This window comes from Alosa sapidissima, chromosome 1 (assembly GCF_018492685.1).
Source record: "Alosa sapidissima isolate fAloSap1 chromosome 1, fAloSap1.pri, whole genome shotgun sequence".
Taxonomy (NCBI): domain Eukaryota; kingdom Metazoa; phylum Chordata; class Actinopteri; order Clupeiformes; family Clupeidae; genus Alosa; species Alosa sapidissima.
The window spans coordinates 30,475,083-30,495,584 of NC_055957.1; the positions used below are offsets into that span (position 1 = coordinate 30,475,083).

General features: G+C 42.6%; 1 protein-coding gene and 1 long non-coding RNA gene across 5 annotated transcripts in view; both read right to left on the minus strand.

Moving 5' to 3' along the window:
- clcn2a (chloride channel, voltage-sensitive 2a) overlaps positions 1–20,502 on the minus strand; it is a 124,590-nt gene that overhangs the window by 42,483 nt on the left and 61,605 nt on the right. For all 4 annotated transcript variants that reach the window (XM_042098940.1, XM_042098955.1, XM_042098946.1 and 1 more), the window contains one exon: positions 10,489–10,642. In XM_042098940.1, coding sequence (XP_041954874.1) covers positions 10,489–10,642 — 154 coding nt within the window. The remainder of the gene's footprint in view (positions 1–10,488; positions 10,643–20,502) is intronic.
- Positions 6,284–7,643, minus strand: LOC121714826. The gene is made up of 2 exons (XR_006033455.1): positions 6,594–7,643; positions 6,284–6,470 (listed from the first exon to the last, which is right to left on the minus strand). It is a non-coding gene; the product is annotated as an uncharacterized LOC121714826 (long non-coding RNA).

Genomic DNA, 20,502 nt, shown 5'->3' on the forward strand with positions numbered 1-20,502 from the left:
GTAGGCTAGTGTTACAAGGAGTAGTAGTAATAGTAGTAGTGGTAGTAGTAGTAGTAGGCCATTATTATTATTATTGACATCATACTGTTGGTTACTTCAATGGTAAGACTCAGCTCAATGTGATGTGAAACAAAACACACAACCTCAGGTTGGATATTTGATTTAGTTTTATTTAGTATATTTAGTATTTTAGTTTTTTTTTTTTTATCTTCTACTGTCTTTATTATTCAGTGGTGTTTATATATATATATATATATATATATATATATATATATATATATATATATATATATATATATATATATATATTTATATACTTTTTCTGCTGTAAGTGCATGTTGTGTGTGATGTCTGTATGCTACTGAGACCTTGAATTTCCCCTTGGGGATCAATAAAGTATCTATCTATCTATGTATCTATCTATCTATTTGGAAAGTAGAATCAGCACTTTCCCCTCGAGTTAATGCTTGTACAGTATGTACTGTAGCCTATTGATGTGATAAGCTGTTGTAAAGTGAAATTAATAAATATATGAACAAGAGGCTAAGAGTGATTGCATCTTAATAGCATTGCCGAGACCAAAACAAGCATGGAAGATGTCTGGTTCATAAATTAGAGATTAAGTAACTTTTTATATTTATTATTAGACAATTGGCAAACTCTGGACTGAAATTAATAGGGGAGAAAGAAGCTAGAAAGACAAACAATTATGCGCCTTTACTGTTGTGGAGTTTGCACAACAGAAACGAGAGGAAAATAGTATTTCAAAATGTCCATTTAAATTGTAGCCTATGATCTCTTGCATGTTTTACATCTGAAATAAGGAGGAATACAGGGAGTCCTTAAGGGGCTGCTATTAACGGTAAAGAATGCATCTGCAATCGCATCTATCTGCAACCTATGGCACAAATCAAATAAGCTTGCATGATGTGTATACGCCTACATTTTAATTGGCCAAGCTGAAGAGTGGTGTCTGTTATAGCTTGTGCAAATATAGGCTAATTCGTGTCTCGTGATCAATTAGACTATATTTTATTTAGGGAATGTTATTCTATTTTACAAGTCTAATATGTTCTCGCGATCGATTGGGACTCACTATGCGACTGGTTGGGCACCCTTGGCTTACAATAACAGCAGTAACTCAACTACAACAACAGAGGGCGATAACAAGCATGTGTCTGTGTGTCAATGGACATGAAGCTGTGCAGAGGCCCAGAGTGTTGTCAGAAGCACAGCCCAGAGAGGGATTCCAGATGCCCCTTTCATCCTTCCGGCTGCACATGTATGTACATGTTCATCTTGGGATAGAATGTGTTTTCTAACTAACACACACACCATTCAGAAGCAGAGCCATTTTTTCACCAGATATAAGATGAACAGTCCCTGTGCGCTTCTCCACAGCCCACCTGCTGTGACTGAAGGGAAGTGAGACTGATACTAGACTATAGCCCCTTAGTGTGTCTCGACACTTATGAGCGATGTCATTAAAGCACCTGACGCTCAGAGCCCTGGATCACACATAGGCTACATTATCTGGTACAGTTAGCCACTACCTGGGCTCCTCATTAATCAACACAGGATCAATGGACATTTGCACAATACAGCTCCTAGATCTCCTTTCAGCGAGATTCTAATCTGGGACACCATAATTCACTAACATTTCCTTCAGACAAGAAAAATGTCAGACAAATCAGCAATGAGACGGGAAGACAAAACTGAAACTTATTGTGATAAACAGCAACACCTGCAAACATAAAAAATGCAGTTGGAAAAATGCTGAAATTTATTTAGGGGAGAACCGGGACGAATGAAACACTTTTTAATTAAACGTAATTTAAAAGACATCGTAAAACACTGAAAGTTAATATTTTGTCACTAGCAACCTACACCTGTCCTCTTGTCAAATACAGTTGAATTTACAGCTCTGAACAAAACCGTTCAAGAGTTATTTAAGGAAAAGTCGAACGTGAGTTTTGTTTCATTTGTCCCTCCTGGCTGGGACAAATGAAACAGCATGGGGGACGAATGAAACATACAGCTTAAATTATATAAACTTCCCACAACTTCAATATTTGACAACATATCATGAATGGTACTACAAGTATGTGTTATTTTAGATAGATTTCCTGGTTCTAGGTAGACGTCTTGGTTCATGTCTGTTAACAACTCATTGCCGTCATGGTAAAGCGCGTATCTTGCGTATATCTCGCGGTTATGGAAATACCATGGACTATGCCATTAATATAGCTAGAATAATGCATGTTTTGAATTATATAATGTTTCTATAGTTCAAAATGTTATTTTACGTGGTTAAAGCCACCACACATCCAAATAAGTGCCCTTCGTGACCCACAGGCCGTCAGTCTCCATAGGTTAACATGGCAAAACTCAACCCCCTACCTGATAGCTCCAAATATATTTGCATCTTTCTAAAACTGCTTTTCCATGTCTCACCTGCATAAAATATAGTATAAACACAGATATGTGTGCATTGACTTAGAATAAATGGGGTTTTACTGCCTGATCAGGACAAATGAAACAGCTGTTTCAATCGTCCCGCTATAGTCATTTAGCTTTATAGGCTGTTTTGCATCCATTACAAACAAACATGCAATGTGAAGGTCTGGGATTGGGGAGAGCATTAAATGCTCTACTGAATAAGTATTAAGTCAAACCTTTAAATGAAACACACTCTTTAATAATCAAAAAAAATAAACCGCTAATGAAGTATACTTGTGACCATCAAAAATCGTTTATCGCCTGTAACTCCGTGATAACAGGACGCAACAGGAAGGCATTTGGCTGAGCAACGGAGGTTAATATGCTCTATGTTTTGTCTAAATGATGACTATCATCGTTGCACTCGGAGAAAAATGGAATGTTTAATTCATCCCGCGTTTCAATCGTCCCGGTTGTACCCTACAGCAAAGGTAGACCCACATGCCTTGTTTCCTGACTGTTGATGCTGTTTCTTGTCAATTTGTAAAGTTAAGGCGAAGTAGGAAGTAACGTTAAGATCCTCTGATCAATGTAATTGGTAAGGCTGGACCAATGATTTTAAAGTTAGTGCCCATCGCGATGCAAGTGTTGGAAAGGAATCCCAATCATGAGTCACCAGACTATTCACTTTGTGAATGAGTTTGGATTTTTCCAGGCTACAACTCGGCTGACCATCATACTGAATGGTTTTAGGGATAATAGCAATGCTGTGCTAACCTGGCTGACACCAGGGCTGTTTCCCAAAGTTGTGGAAGCATACTCAAAGGCTGCCTTTTCAAGGCATCTGTGAATCCTCAGGTGAATAAAAATAATACCCATACCCATAATCCTCTGCGTTGACATACATCAGAGCAGCGCCCCTACTGAAACAGAAGTGTGCAGTTAAAAGTGGAAGCGATCAGACGGACCAGGGTGACGTGCACGTTCACACTAGCTGTTCCAAAGTAGAGTCTAAGGGCCTGTCCACACGGAGATGCTTTTTAGGTTAAACGCAGAGGTTTTGCTTCGTCTTGGCCAAGCGTCCAAACGAATTCTGTAAATGCACTGCCCGAAACCGCACTTTTCTGAAACTTGGTCCCAGAGTGGAAAAATCTTAAACCGTAGCCCGTTTGAATTTGTTTAGACAGCGAAACCGCACATCCTGCTTGAGTATCGATGATGTCATCGCCACACCTCAGCTGCCCTGGACTTGCACTTATATTGCCTAACAATACTAGTTTTCATACATGACATTACCTACGATTACACTCCGTAAGATAAATATCACAACTGGTGCTGCGCAGCGCCGATAGCTTATGACTTGGTGGACTGAACACTGTTTTTCCCAGTGTTTTTTTATGCATTCTAGCTACTGTCAGTGACGCGAGAGAACTTAAGTTATTAGGAAAGTGCGGTGTACGTTTAGGCTACATTAATTTGTGCGTAGTGCCAGTGTCAATCATTTATTTTACGTCTTACAACATATATACAGTAGGCCTACATGCATTCACAGTCGAGTGAAATCAGATATAAGCATACATAAGCATACAAAACGCTTAGAACTCACGTTAAGCCGATGGTAGCACACTGAATGCAAATGCGCGATTTGATGCAGGCAAACGTATTGACTGTTACTAACAAAGTTTTTATAGCAATATTATAAATGTGGCGACAGAATAGCCTAGAACTTGGGTAAGCCTTGCGTTTAGTAGCCTAATTGCGGTGATAGCCAAAACTAATGTGAATCACGGACTATCCTACAACCAAAGAAAGTAAAGGTGATTAGTAGGCCTACCTGCATTAGCCAAATGAAGGACGGGACTGCACCCTTCACAAACCGTAAAATAAAGTTTATTAGTTTTACAGTTGACTACAGTTGACAGTTCACCATCAGTCCACACAAACAATTCTGGTTTCCTTGCACTAGCCATTTCGTCGTAGCCTATTCTGTCTGTTTGTAAAGCGCAAGTTTTGGTCAATTTCTGTAAAGAGACAGTGCCACCTATAGGCCTGGGGTATGAAGTAACGTGTTGAGTCGTGTTGAGATGGATCCGTTTGGACGCAAATATTCTTGATACGGTTCCAGGGAAGACGGAGGGAAAAAAGATCGGTTTGGTACGTGTGGACTAGGCCTAAGAACGCAAGGGAGGCCTCTAACCTCATCTTCGTAGAACCCAACTCGCAAGGAAGCATTCGATCAAGGAAGCATGCTCGACTTTGGGAAACAGCCAAGGTCTCAGTTCACTTTCAATTTCAAAACAAGCGGTGAAATTACATTAAAGTTAGTACATTAAAGGAAAAATCAGGCGAGTTTTTACATAGATTTCCATTTCTCGAGGTCACCGAGCACTGAAACCACCGAAAACAATCGGATTTACCTAGCTTGAGTTGCTACAGCCACAGCCAGGCAGCTACAGCGCTACACTCTGGGGGCATGTAAATGGGAGCTCACGAACATGCCCCCAGAGTGTAGTGTTGTAGCTGCCTGGCTGCGTTAGCTGCTGGCTGTAGCAACTCAAGCTAGGTAAAACCGATTGCTTTCAGGGGGTTTTTTACGCACCGATGGTAGGCTACTCGGTGACCTCAAGAAACGGAGATCTATGTAAAAATTTGCCAGATTTCTCCTTTAATTAAACTCTTACTGAATCCTTTCAGAAGTATGGCAAATACATTGTATAGCCTACTATAATGCAGTTACAGTAACTCAAGCACCAGCGCAACCATTGGATGAGACCGTGCCAGGACCCGATTATTGAAACCTTTTATACGTTGCCAGAGATCCACAAAAACCTTAAACAACTTCCAGGCCAACCCATAGTGGGCTCTGGTTTATCACCTTTTGTCGATCACTTCATTAGACCATTACCTGAGAATCTACCTTCTTTCACAAAAGATACAGGACACAGTAGGCTAAACATTATAGAATCCATCAACCCTCTCATAGATGAGGAGGAACTTCATTTAGTCCCTAGGGTTGGGCACCGAAACTCGGTTCCAATAGGTAACCGGCGCTGAGGCAGACTGCCAGGTCACGGACAGTGCAAGTAGTCTTATAAGTCCTAATGATCAGCCTACTTATTTGTATGTCCTGCAGCTGACATGGAACGTTATTAACCGGTTCGGGAACTTTATTTTTTTGTTCTAACCGGTTCAGCAAAGTCAGTTTTAGGATTGAACCAAAAACCGGAAACGTTATAATACAGTTCGGAACGAACCAATTGGGAAAAAAATTGGTTCAAAGTCCTGCTTATCGCTGTGTTACTTAAACACCCACACAGAGGAAAAGAGATCCCTACGTCATCTCATGTAACACTAAGTAGGTGATCTACGTCATTACTTTCCCTTATTGTGGCAAGTCTTATGTCTGGAAAATTAGTAGGCTAGACCACTAATTTCGCAGAACACAGAAGCACGATCAGGTGCAAAAATATAGGCTAAATTAATAATAATAATAATACATTTTATTTATAATGCACTTTTCATCATAGATCTCAAAGTGCTACAGGTTAAAAACAAAAAAGATGAGCAGTCTAAGGAAAAAGATAAGGTTTTAAAAAACAACTAAAGGGGACCAAAAGCTTTGCTAAAAAGAAATGTCTTAAGACCTTTTTTAAAACAGTCAGTAGATTGTGGTGCCCTCAAGGTGTCAGTGAGGGCATTCCAGACATGTGGCAGCAGCACAGAAGGCCCTATCTACCATGGTCCTGAGTCTGGTTCTGGGTATGTGGAGGAGGTTTGAGTGAGTTCAGCGGAGGGACCGTGTTGTGTTGTGGGTTAATCATTTCTTTAAGGTGTGGGGGGGGGGGGGGGGGGGGGGGGCATGTCCATAGATGCATTGGTGAGTGAGGAGGGAAACCTTGTACTCAATCCTGGTGGAGACGGGAAGCCAGTGGAGTGAGTGGAGAATGGGGGTAATGTGTTCATGTTTCCGCACTCACATCAGGATCCTAGCTGCAGAGTTCTGGATGTACTGAAACCTCTGCAGACTCTTGCTAGGGATCCCAATGAGAAGATCCACAGTTGCATATTACCAGAGTCACTCGCCAAAGTGAAGGAAAAGAAAAGAATACAGATCATGATAATAAAAAGAAAAAAAGAAAAAAATTGGGGTGTACCATGTCTAGTAAGTGAATCTAGAAGGCCTCTCGCTGGAGGAGGTAGCACTCTCTGTCCCCACCTCTCTTTGAGTTGTTTTCTGCCTCAATGCCCTGGAATGCAGCCTTCATGCCCAAATTCGTTAAAATGCCTAGCTACAGACGATTTCACATCATGGTTCCTGAAATTGCTTTTGTGTCCATTAATCCTTATTCTTAATTCTCTTTTGGTTTTGGCTACATAACAGAAACCGCATGGGCACTTCAATAAATAAACGAAAGTCGTGCGACAAGATATTCTTCCTCTTACAGAAAAAGTTTTCCCCGTGCGCGGGTGTAGAAAGGAGTTACCTCTGATCATATTATTACAATTCACACAATTTCTGCATGACAAGTTTCCAGGATCAAGTGTAGTGAGCCAATTGGTAGAAGGAGTAGAAGAATCTGCTGTTACCAGTGTGTCTCACATTTTTAAATGTTTCGTGAGCAAAAAGAGGGGGTCTCTGAAAGTTCTGACCAATGGATGTGTCACTAGATAAAATGTACCAATGTTTATTAACTATGGACTTAATGTCTCTGGAGAAGGGGGAATAAGTAGTGGACAGAATAATGCGATCTTCCAAATTGGATTATTTTTTCTTTAAAAGTGACTTCCTATCAGTGCCCCAATTGTATCTTAACCTATTGAAGACACGGTGAAAAGCCACGGTGAAAAGCCATCAGTGTCCCGTACCCTATTCAGACAAGAATCCAAATTCATTCAGAATCCAGTCCAGTCATAGCCCCTGGACACAAAGCGATCGTATGTAATGTTCACCTGATTCTCAAATTCAATATCAGTGCTACAAATCCTTCTAATGCGTAGAAATTGGCTGTATGGTAAAAAAAAATTCATAGAAGGAGGATGGTAGCTGTTTGAATGTAAAAAAATTATTCCTGTCTGTGGGTTTACGATATACAGATGTCTGGAGTACCTGCCCAGTTGACCTATATACATAAACATCAAGAAAAGAGATAGAAGAGATATCATATTCAAGTGAGAAAGATATAGAATCCAGCCACACAGTTCAAAAAGTCATGAAACTGATTGAGCTGTTCCACTAAATATGAAAAAGACATCATCAATGAAACGAAACCAGCACTTAAAGGAACCATATGTAAGAAATGTATTTCAATTAATCATAAAATGGCCCTGATATGGTGGCAGCATGGAGGGGAGTGTCTCCAGGATGCTGGTTTCACTGTTAAGCCTTCATGAGGTGTCGTGGGCCTAACTTAACGAGACATCGGTGAATGAGGGTGGCCACTTGATTACCCTTATGACATGCCGCATACTATATACTGCTGTTGGATGGGCCATTTGTCTTGTGTTTGTGACCATTTGTTGGCAGATTTGTGGGTAGCGTTAGCCTAGAAATCTAGACGCACCCTTACATTTGCTGCCAGGGCTAGTCTAGCAACTCTCCGTTGGCTTGTGAGCTAGAAAAATGTAACTTCTATCAGGCCAATCAAATCGTGTATAGAGTCGTTAGGCAGGCTTAACATAATGATTGATGGCAGAGTTGCAACGGTTTGGCTTGAATTCCATGCTACTTGAAAACAAATAAGATGCATGTTGCTGTTGGCGAACAGTGTGACACGAGTTAAGCTTTTATTAAGTTGGCAAAAGTTTGAACTAGCCAACTAGCTCCGCTGGTGGGAAACGCATGGGACTCATAGTGCCGTCTTATTGCGTGATGAGGGAATTTGAAAGACAACCGATTATCCCGCCCCTCGGACTGAGCACTGCGAACGGTGAGTCCCCAGACCCTACATTTTAATGTGGGTCTGGCTCGTCAGGCTAGGGTAGCGTGCTTCTTAAAGTTAATTTGAGTAGGGGCTTCTGAATGTGTTTTTACCTTGGATTTTGGCACAAGGGATTTTAACATCTAATCCTGTGTATTAATGTAAAGTCCGGCCAGGATATTGCCATATTCCCCCTTCTCCAGAGACATTAAGTCTATAGTTAATAAACATTGGTACATTTTATCTAGTGACACAGCCTGTGAGAGAGAGGCTTTGCAACCCCCAACTCACATTTAAGGGATGGGCGTGTCCAGAAAACTCCAGTGGTTGAAGGGTTGGCAGACAACAAATAGCTCTCGAGTTTTAAGTGATAAAGGTGCAGGTTTATTTACAGTGCGAAGGTGCAATATATGAAATAACAAACAAACAAAAATACTTTGGAAAAGAAAAGAAAACCGGCCATCATAGGCATTACAAACTCACACATACAGCCTCGCAGCAAGCTGACGCGGTACTCTGCCATTCCAAACTACTTCTCCATTCCACTCTCTCTTTCTCCCTTAAATAGGCCTACCAATCAAAAGTGAATTGGTAGAGCTCACTGTCCAACAGGGTGTAATACATAAGGAATAACTATGGACCTTTTCCATACACATACATAACATATGACACAACACATAATTTTACCATACAAAGTACATAAATGGCCACACATATACTTTACATACAGACAGGGACTTTACATGAAAAAATCAGAACAAATAATAAACTAATTAAACACACGCCAACTCACCACCCCCGCGCCAAACAACCCACTTTCCACTGTCCCGGGACAGTGAATAAGGAACTGGCTCCAATGCGGTTTGTGTTTCCCCAGGGGGCCAGTATTCGGACGCACCCAGCAGAACGTTGGCAAACAAGATGCGTGAGTGTTGTGTATGTTTCAAAAGTGAGTTTATTGCTACTACGGAATGAACAATGGAGCTGAATCAGTGGGTACCTCACTGTTCGCTATGTATGTTGATAAATAAATGTAGTAGACTGAACTGACATGCATTGTTCTTGTTTTAAATGTAATGTTTGTAGCGGTCGCTAGCACGGTAGGCTTTGAAACGCCGCGGGTCGGTGTATGTGATGCACGTCGGGAACTGTATGCGTTTATCAGTGTAAATGCTATGTGGGAGCTGCGTGTAGGGAATTAAGGCTCACTAATGGTGAGACCCGTGAAAGCGAGAGCTTCGCTTTTCACACAGCCACTGGTCAGAACTTTCAGAGACCCCCTCTTTTTGCTCACGAGACATTTATAGCACCATGCACACAGCGCCCCTGTGTGCATGGTGCTATAAAGTACTTGTGTGAACGCGCCTTTATTGTTGAAACAAAGATTGAATTTCCCCAAGTATCTATCTGAAGCCAGATATTGAACTTTTCAGGTTACTACATGCTAGCCCAGCTCCTTTTTCACCACACTACCACCGCCGCCAGGCTGAGTGTTGTGTTTGGTCATCCTGTTTTTTAAGATCTGATGAAAGCCACAGGACGACACGTTATTGCTCAATAAATGATACTGATATGGAGTCAGAATGTGTGACGTCTTACTACCCTTTCACAACACCCACCATCCTCCCCTGTCAGGCTATAAAGCCCGCCTCAGAGAAGCGGTTACGACTGTTTCCTGCCATTGATGTTGTAAACTGACCTAACTGAGAAGGGGACAAAAACACTTAATTTATCCTTCATCACAAATGCAACAGGTAAGAAAAAGATTTGAGATGAACCGATGTTTCAGATCAGGCACCTTCTTCACAAAGTAAGATGCTTGAGGGGAAATATTAGCAAGCCATTTACGTGGCAAGGATGTTTTCACTTCCGACGGGGACAACCCAACGCTCCCTGCCACCAATGAGATAAGCTATGCTTTTCAGCAGTCTCCCTATCTCTAACTCCCTCACATATCCTTCTGTGTTAACTATGCCTTTTACACTGTCTTTAAAAAAAGGGTGTTACTATTTTTCAAGCAATATTACACAATGCTACACCCCTGCCCCTTTTCCCATTCCCTCTATCCATTACTCTTTCTCCTTCTTTCGCCTGCCTGCGTTCTTGAGGCTCGGCCTTCTATACTGCTCACCATGGCACTTGGTGCATGCGTCCTTCTCGTCCTCGAGCGGCTCCGGGGTCTGTCCACGCACGCTGGCCGAGCGACGCAGACCCGAGTCCTCCCGCAGGCGAGCCGCCTCCTCTTTAGCATAGGCGCCCAGCTCCTGGGTATATCTCCCATACATCTGAGAGGGAAAGAGAAGAGGTGGGCATGAATAAATCACACGTGGGTCTGCTCTTTTCTTCCCTTTCTTTGTGAGTGAGTGGAGAGTGACTGGAATGATAAGACCACCATGTTATACTTGCTGCAGTGATGGTGTCAGTGTCAGCACAGCAATATACCCACAGTGGAGTTCCTTGAAAAACAATAAAAAATACAATGGCGAAAATATAAATATTTCCTGGACCATTTCCCATCAGTGAGATACATAATTAAACTGCCCGATGAGGGAATGGACTTGTATATTTGTGTGTGCGTGTGTGTGTTTTGTGTTTGTGTGTGTGTGTATGTGTGTAAGTCTTGTTGTAAACCTTGAATGTGCACCTTGTTGCACACTGGCAAAATCCTGAGGTCAATTTCTGCAGTGTCAGTGTTGGGTGAAGTGGAACTGACACAACAAAGGCGATCAGACACAGCTGACCACCCTCAGAGCAACAATACCAAATATGAAGGTTCATCTACCCAAAGGAAAGGACAATCCATTTAATCACTCAGCAGGTGTTGTTATGTTACTACTGATGGATATTTGTGCATTAGCATGCAAGAGTATGCTCAACAGATGTTGTGATGAACAAACCAAACTACTGCGTATTAAAGGCATTTTGATTGGTAATGATAAGTGACAAAATTAGCATAGCAAGTGGATTTACATCTTTGAGCTGATATGAATGAATTAGCTGAAAGCATTTTTAGGATCACAGACAAGATTACACATACTACTTTACTAGCTCTTGTCATGCATACCATGAAACTACATGCACCACACCCCTCAGCCAGGGAGAATTAAAGGAAGGATGTAAACAAGATAATAATCAGGACTGTTGCAGTGGGCCAACTCTTTTCTAGACATAGTTATGATGGAGAGATATGTGGCTCGGATACATGGAGCTAGTTAGAAAACTCTGTGCATGGGATGAAGCGGTTAAAGAGTGCAGCATTAATGTATTTGACTAATTCTTATCATGTCTGTATTATATTTGTGTTTTTGTATCGTTTCCTTTTTATTTCTTGGGAAGTTGGTAATAGGGTCACCATGGGTTTGAGTAAGGTGGGGATGTTTATTCTATTTCTGTGATGTAAGGTTTTGTGATGTTTTGAAACCTGTACTATCATTGAATTTCTACCTGTATATTGTTAATAAATAAATGTATCCAAAACTAGCACTTTTGTTTACCACTGCACATGTAGTTTGTTTTGTGATGTTTTAAAACCTGTACTATCCTTGAACTTCTACCTGTATTGTTAACAAAAAAATGATTAAAAAAAAAAGAATATAATAATCAGGCAGACATTCATTTTGCCAACCAGGAGTCCCATCCTATTCTATAGATCAGTGGTTCTCAAATGGGGTACGTGAAGGCACTCCAGGGGGTATGTGAACTTTTAAAATATACATACATATATTGATATTTATCAGTTCCAACGTTTAATAAATTAGACACTGATGGCACAGTGCTCTGTTTTAAGTCTTTTTTTCAATGCTTTGCGCTGGTTAGGGGGTACTTGGCTGAAAAAATATTTCACAGTGAGAACCACTACTATAGATCATTTCATGTGTGTATGTATTTACTCAACTAGATGTTATATATATATATATATATATATATATATATATATATATATTATATCACAGTTTCCGCTAGAAAAAAAATGGTGCCGGAGGTTTCGTTTTCCGGACATTTTGATGACACTTTGCTTAATCACCCCTAATGTTATTTAGAATAATTTGTATTTTAGTATATTTTTTATCTTCTACTGTCCTTATTGCTTAGTTGTGTTTTTTTAGGGCTGTCAAAATAACTGATTAATTTCGATTAATTAATTTGAGAAAAAATAACTGATTAGTGCAATAAAAATTAGAGCAGATTAATCGATTCCGTATGACCTTTGACCCCGAGCCGTTCTAGTCAGTAAAAATTAGACTGTAAAATGAAGGAGAGAGAAGAAAACGTGCTGCCTGGATCATTGATTGGAACATTTACTTTTAAAAAACAGCCTGATGGTGTTGATAAAAAATAAAGTGTTGAAAAGTCCTCTGCAATGTCTGCAGCAAGGAATTTGCATATCACCGGAGTTCATCAACTCTATAGTCGCACATCAATGCAAAGAAATAAGTGTTGACATTGAGGGGAGTGTTAATTTATTTTCATTGTGTCCCCTAGGCTATATCTGTGGCCTGAAATGCCTTGTATGTGAAAAAAAAACTTCTTCCCGAAGCACTTTTGAATTTATTTCCTCAGCATATTAAGTCATATCATAGATTATTATGGCAATTATTTGAACAGTGAAAATAATAATAAAAGAGTCTTTGAACTTTAATGTCACTAATGCTCATTATTCAATGATTCGTTTGAATTTAAAATACTTTCACAGCAAAAATTATATATGCGATTAATTTAGATGAGTATGTAATTAATTAGATACATTTTTTTAATCGATTGACAGCCCTAGTTTTTTTATATTATATACTTTTATTACTTTTTCTGCTGTTAGTGAATGTTGTGTGTGATGTCTGTATACTGAGACCTTGAATTTCCCCTTGGGTAAAATATCTATAAATAAAGTATCTATCTATCTACAGTATCTTTCTATCTATCTATATGCCGGTCAAATATCCTATTATCGCTTCTTAATTAGTCAAGTTGAGAAAAACTGGAGACAGGCTCTGTAGCTTAAAGAATTACATAATCAGGCAGTATAGAATGCAACATGTTCATTAGCTTAACTTAAACATGCTTAAAAAGATCTAGCCAGTATCTATGTTTTCATTGACAGCAAGAATCCGCTTCGTTCGTTGTTTTAAATGGGCTACGTTGTTTGTTGCTGCCCACGTTATTTATATATAGATAGATAGATAGATAGATAGATAGATAGATAGATAGATAGATAGATAGATAGAGATACTTTATTGATCCCCAAGGGGAAATTCAAAGGTCTCAGTAGCATACAGACATCACACACAACATGCACTTACAGCAGAAATGGTAAATATAAGTATAAACATATAACCAAACTCCACTGTACAATAGAGACAGTAGAAGATAACAAAAACTAACAAAACTAAATACTAAATATACTATAGAAATTATTATTATTTATTTTTTTAAAAACCCAGTGTGCTTGAGGGTGATCAAGCATGAGACGCTTGCAGTGACAGGGCCAGGACTGGCCTGTAGTTCTGTGTGCATGGTAAGGTGCTCAAGAGAGTGAGTGTCATGGTGAAGGTGCAAAAAGTAGTCCAACAGTGCAACAGTGCAAGAATAAGGTCTAGAGACCAGCATAAATAATATGGACAAATAGGAGAGTAAAGTATAATGTAGACATAAGATAATATATATAAAACTATGTCAGTGCAAGAACAGGTTATAGAGGTATACGGTTACAGCCATTCAGTATTGTAGCAGAAGCCATTGGTCAAAAAAAAAAAAAAGAAGCCATTGGTCATGTGTGCTAATATAGCATGAAAAACAGTGTAACAGTAAAACAGTAGTAAAAACATTTGGCTGTGGACATTAGTAAAACAGTAGTAAAGCAGTAGTGGGCAGTCAGTACTCAAACATGGAGAGGGTGGTTCAGTGATTCAACCGTTTCACTTGCGCAGATATGCACACACAAGAATGAGCGCTCACACCACTACCCCCTAATGCTATGCCTCTTCATTTGAAAACAATAAATTAAGAAATATTTCCTATTCTGGAAAATGTTTAGTTTATTTTTCTTTCGGTCCGCTGTTCAATGATAGCCTACCATTTTATTGTGCCGCAAATTATCCGCGGACCAGCAATCTCCGAGGAGGCCCTAACCCTGCAGATCATAGACAGATAAAGCATATGCTTTGGGTACAGAACACAGTTGTATGTCTAGTGTACCATGGGTGTGTACTGTCTACACGGAGAATGACAGTGTCTTGGTGTCCCCCGCAACTCCACTTCCAAACGTCACTGATTCCGACAGATACATGTACGCCCGACACTTCTGCTTTTTATCTGGTGGTGGAGCTGACCGGACATCTGAGGCTTCAGACATTACTAATTTATAATCATCCATCGCGTCTGGCCTCTGAAAAAACTTTTAAGGCTAGTCTCCCTGGGCCTGGCCATGTCTGAACCGTCTCACTCATTTGTTCGTTGTTTAACATGGACGTTTTAAGCGTGCGCTTCCTATTTGAAATGCAGCATACTGTAGGCTATGCCTTCAAGTTTCAACAACTACATTAAAAACTACACAAAATGTAGGCCTACATTTTAGGCTTATTCTCAAATTCAGATTGCGTTAGGGGGACGGGATTATTAGCCAATTTCAATCGGACAATTTGACCGGAAAGATTTAATTTTGACGGTCTGGTAATTGCCGGACATTGGCCGGAAAAAAAATGAAATGTCCGTCAAAATTAAATCTTTCCAGTCAAATTGTCCGATTGAAATTGGCTAATAATTCCTTATATATATAACTTTCATTTTCTCTTCTTCCGTCATTCCATCCCATGCCTCTCTCTCTCTCTCTCTCTCTCTCTCTCTCTCGCCAACCCCTGTACAAGAACTGAGCCTGCGGCAAAGGCTCCCACACAGGCAGGTGCATTCAGTGCTGTGGAGAGACTGAGGGTAGAAGGCAGCACTTTGAAGGTCCACTGTGTATTCTCTCTTTCCTGCTCTCTCTCTTCTGTTTTCTAAGCTTCTCGCTCTCCCTCTATCCATCTCTCTCTCACACTCCATCTCTCTCTCTTTCCACTTTCTCCTCTCTTGCACTGCCTCCTTCTCCTTCAATTATCAGAATCAACTAGGTCTTTCTCACTATAAAATAATTTTACACTTTAAATAATAACTACACACAATTAGTTTTGTTAAAGGAACACGCCACCCAATGTCAGTAGTAAGCCTAATATATGTTCTTACCTTAACTTTCACTTCACTAGTTCGCCCTTCTATATGATTGCTTCAGCTAGACTAGAATGTATGGGAGAAGTGCGTGTTTGGCAAGGTAGCTGTCCGTGGTCCTGGAGTGCCTGGAGCGGATATCGCGATAGAGCGATGACCGCTTGCACCCCCCTGTGTAAGGAGGATGAGTAACAGGGCAATTGGTGAAATAGAGGAGTAGGGGGAGGAGGGGGGATGATTTTGCGAACGTCGGAGCGTGTGACGTATGGAAAAGGAGGTCGGCTTAAATAGGCCTACCCTGCGGCGGCAGTGGGTGAGTTAATTGCTGTCAATCATCCCGAAGGCTCCACCCGAACTTTGTTTATAAAACATCATTTCACTAGTTCGCCCTTCTATATGATTGCTTCAGCTAGACTAGAATGTATGGGAGAAGTGCGTGTTTGGCAAGGTAGCTGTCCGTGGTCCTGGAGTGCCTGGAGCGGATATCGCGATAGAGCGATGACCGCTTGCACCCCAAAAGATCACAGAGAAAGGCCGCTACCAACTACATAAGTGCTTGCTGAGCGAGTCGTAAATCCGCTAGATTGGAGCGGATGTAAGACTGGTAGGCATCCGAGGACCAACGGCCCAGTATTTTAATTTGTTGCTCTGATAAGCCGTTGAGCGCAGCTGTTGTGGCAGCTCCTATCCTGAAGGAGTGTGCGGAGTAGCGATCCGCGGGAAAACCAGATTTGACTAGAATGGTTTTTAAGAGTGTCTGGAATCTGTGGCGAGTGATGGGTAGCCCTTCGTCTGACACGAAGAGCGGGCTAGTAGACGAAGCTTGAGCTGACCGATATGAGATGTAGTGAGATAGGTATTGGAAAGGCTGAAGATCTGAGGCGGAGTTAAATGGATATGGAGTGTCCTTTTCGGGACTGATCGGTTTTACTCTGTTTGATGGTAAATCGAATGGTGTCTTGGTCTAGCTGCTCTAGATCTGCGATGCACGGGTGGACATCGGGAATGAAGAGAGACGAAGGGCATGTAAACTCGCTACATCTCAGCAGCCCAAAAAGGCCAGTAGAAACATAACGGAGATGGTGGAATCGGAATGCGGTGGCATGAACCCTTTGCGAAGGGTAGCGAGGCAGGTGGCGAGAATGCTTGAGGTAATGGGAAGGCGGGAGTCTTGGGGGACTGGCTGTTGCCTACGGATACCTTTGATTAACAAGACTATCCTGGTGTCAGAGAAGGAAGGGCATTCGGAGCCGTGGAGGAGTTTGTAGACGAAATGAATGCCAGCTAGGTAGACTCCAGTAGGACTGCATGGTCCTGGGTGCGAGGGCTTGGAGGGCTGAAGATAGCTGAGGGGGTGGTTTATAGGAAGATGGTCTCCGAAAAGCTGGGGAGTTGATGGTCGGGGTTGACTAGTGGACACTCGGCCGCGCCGTGACTGGGGCTATTGCAGAGGGGACAAGATGGCTTAAGTCCTAGAAAAACGCGGTTATGGAGCTCCATATCGAGCGCGCCCCAGTAGGGGTTTTGGTTCCAGAGGCCGACTCTGGCAGCGCATTTAGCTGAAAACAGCCGGTGATATGTGTAGAAATGAGCTCCCCCGTAGGATACGGCTAGACCGGCGATGATGGCCAGGTAGTCGTTCAGCTCTTTGCGTCGGCTGGGGAACGCGAAACAGATGACTTCCGTGTAGTTGGTAAAAGCTACGGTGAACTCGGGAAATGACAGGGTTTTTGATGCTGGGCCAGAATTTTTTAGAGAAAAAAACAGTTCGCCGCAAACTAGATCCCGGTTATGAGAGGGAATAGGAAGGGAGGGAAGAATGGTAGAAAGGTCTACGTCTGCACCTGACAAGATGAGGTTCCTGGTGGACGCTGTGACGGGTGGTGGTTCGAATGCTGCAGCGTGAGGAGGCGGTGGCAGGGCCTGTGCTGTGGCTAAAGAATAGTTTCGCTGCCGGAACGGGACGTCGTGGTCCGAAGCACTCGCTGAGTGCTGATGACCCGCTGCTGCGGGCTGGTCTAGCGCGGAGCCGGGGAAGAGATGGGAAGGGAGAAAAGGGGGGAGGGAGGGAGCGGTCGCTGACGCGACCGGAAGGGGAGCAACCTGGGACAGGGTCGCGGGAAGTGGGACGGGGAAGGAAAGAGGGTTAGGGGGGAGTAGCGACGCTGTCGCTATCGGCGCCGGCTGAGACCAGGTGCTCGCTAACTCATAAGAGAGATGGGGAGCTAGTGAGGTGACTCTTCGAGCTGACGCTTCGTGAGTTGAGGCGTGCTGTACAGACGTGGCTCCCGGAATGGAAAGGGGAGGGGGGAGAGGGGGGAGGGAGGGAGCAGTCGTCGGAACGACTGGAGGTGGGGCAGGCCTGGACCGAGTCCTGGCTAGGGGAGGTGGATGGGGGAGGGAAAGAAGGGGTGGGGGGAGTAGCGACGCTGTCGCTACCGGGGCCGTCTGGAGAAGTGGGGTTGGACCCGGAAATACGGCGGAAATGGGCCTGAGCCGCTGACGTGGCAGTGGCTGTGGCTGAAGCAGCGGAATGATACGCTCTGAAGCGTGTGGTGCCGGAAAGTGCTGTCGGCGTGCCCGGTTCGCGAGGTGGCTGGTGGTGTGTGCTTCGTCCGGCTGAATGGCCGGCGGAAGGAACCGCGTCGGGATGCCAGAAGGAGCAGCTTGCTTCCTGGTCTGGGGAGGAAAACGAAGTGAGGGAACGGGAGGGCGAAAAGACCGGGTTATCCGACTGCGTTAGAAGGCGGAGGAGATGGAACTTCCTATCCGACCTACGGAACGCGATGCTGCGGGAATGGAGAGTGCTGCGGATGCGAGCCACTGTCCAGTGGGTAGGGTCAACGCCTTGCTGGCGCTGGGTCCTGGTGCTGCCGTGAGTTGAGGCTGCTGAGCGGGAAATGCTGCCCCGCACGGGGGCAGGAGAGGAGCACCTTCTGCGACCCTGTGTCCTGGATTCCCTACGCTGGCGGCGAGGGGAACGAATAAGATTATTTTCGCCCGGCGGAGGGCCCTGGGTGTCGGGTGTTGGCGGGACGAAGTTGTCCTCCAGATCGCTGGAAGAGGCGTGGATTTCCAGTTCCATGAGAGCTGTCTTGTCAATGCAAACAATACGCAGACTGAATGATTTCGCGAACGTCGGAGCGAGTGACGTATGGAAAAGGAGGTCGGCTTAAATAGGCCTACCCTGCGGCGGCAGTGGGTGAGTTAATTGCTGTCAATCATCCCGAAGGCTCCACCCGAACTTTGTTTATAAAACATCATGAGTTGAGTCATACCTCTCCCGTGTCGGTACGTGCACTCAAACACTCTGGTGCGCGGCACGAATGTGTTAGCATGTTGCTATGCTAGCGGGCTCAGACGTAGCCAGACGTAGAAGTAATCAAAAACATCCACGTTTTCCCGACTTAAATACAGTTGCACGATAAAAATGTCTACGGTCACACAACATGAAACGTGGCGATTTTCCAAGCGAATAAACAGGAGAACTACAATGTGTGGCGCAATAGCACTTGGGAGTACTTTGACCTAGCGTAGTAATATTAATTAACACCTAATTGTAGATCCTATCCACCACAGAGTTTAGAATCCATGCTTGATCGACCCCTCAGCCTCCCCCTCCCCTCTGAGCGAGAGCACACACACTAGAGATGCGCTGATGGGCTATTATTTCAACCATAACTGCATAGCAAAACGTATCCATCAGCACCAAAGTGTTTTGACCAATTTTTAAAACCGCACCCGCCCACCATCCGCTGGTTGTTTTAATGAATATGGGTGATGCAGAGCTGCTGACGTGAGGCTAGAAAGCTCTTGCCTGTTCTAGAAAGACTGATCCAATATGCAGCAAATATATTAAAAGGCTAAAGTCCTACATTGGCTATGTTGTAGCCTATCCCCAGAATATCAGCAGCAAACTCAGTCTCTGTCTCGCAAAACAGTCTCCAAATAAAACGCACATCGGCATGGTGCCTATTCTGCCAGCTTGTGCCAATATATCGTCCAAAATGCTTGATTGCATTGCATTCTCCACATTTTTAGCTGAATTTTCATGTACCACATCAGCATTTTTGTTCAGTGAAGTTATGAATCGGGCACACCTTAAGAAAACCATCCTCTAACACGACCAGACAGGCCTTAACCTGGAACCCACAAGGGAAAAGAAAGCCAGGAAGACCAAGAAACAGCTGGAAAAGGACTGTCGAGGCAGAACTCAAGAAAGCAACATCATCTTGGAAGGAAGCAGAGAAGATCGCTCAACACCGAACCACCTGGAGGAAGTTCATGAATGACCTATGCTCCCCAAAGAGCAAAAGGGTTTAAGTCAAGCAATCAGTTATTTTGACACCCCTAGTAAGAACATATATTACTACCGACATTGGGTGGCGTGTTCCTTTAAGCATTTGTAAACTATTATTAAATGGTTTGTTCATCATTTAATACATCATCAAGTATAGCTAATACATTATTTATCATTAGTGAAGCATTTGTACACACAGTTATAAATGGTTTGTTCATAGTAAATAAGCCTATATCTAAAATGTTTATAAATTATTGTTAAATACTTAATCATATGCAATAATATTTTTGTTGATTAATAATGTAATATGTAATATTTCCATTATTAAACAGTTGTTACATACACATGCACTAATGATTAGTTAGAGTGTGGATAGATATTTTATAAACCACTTTTATAACCACTGATATTTTGTGAGCTCATCATTTTCAAATGAGTTATAAAGGTTACATTTGCATTTTAATCATTTAGCAGGTACTTTTATCAAAAATGAATTACACATATAAATGAAATTAAAGGGCAAGGCCACAATGGTGAAAGACTGGGCTCGAACCCAGTACTCATTCTACTTGACTTATCAGCTGCCTTTGACACGGTCAATCGCTGCATCCTTCTCTCTAGACTCTCAAACATGGGATTCTCTGGATCTGC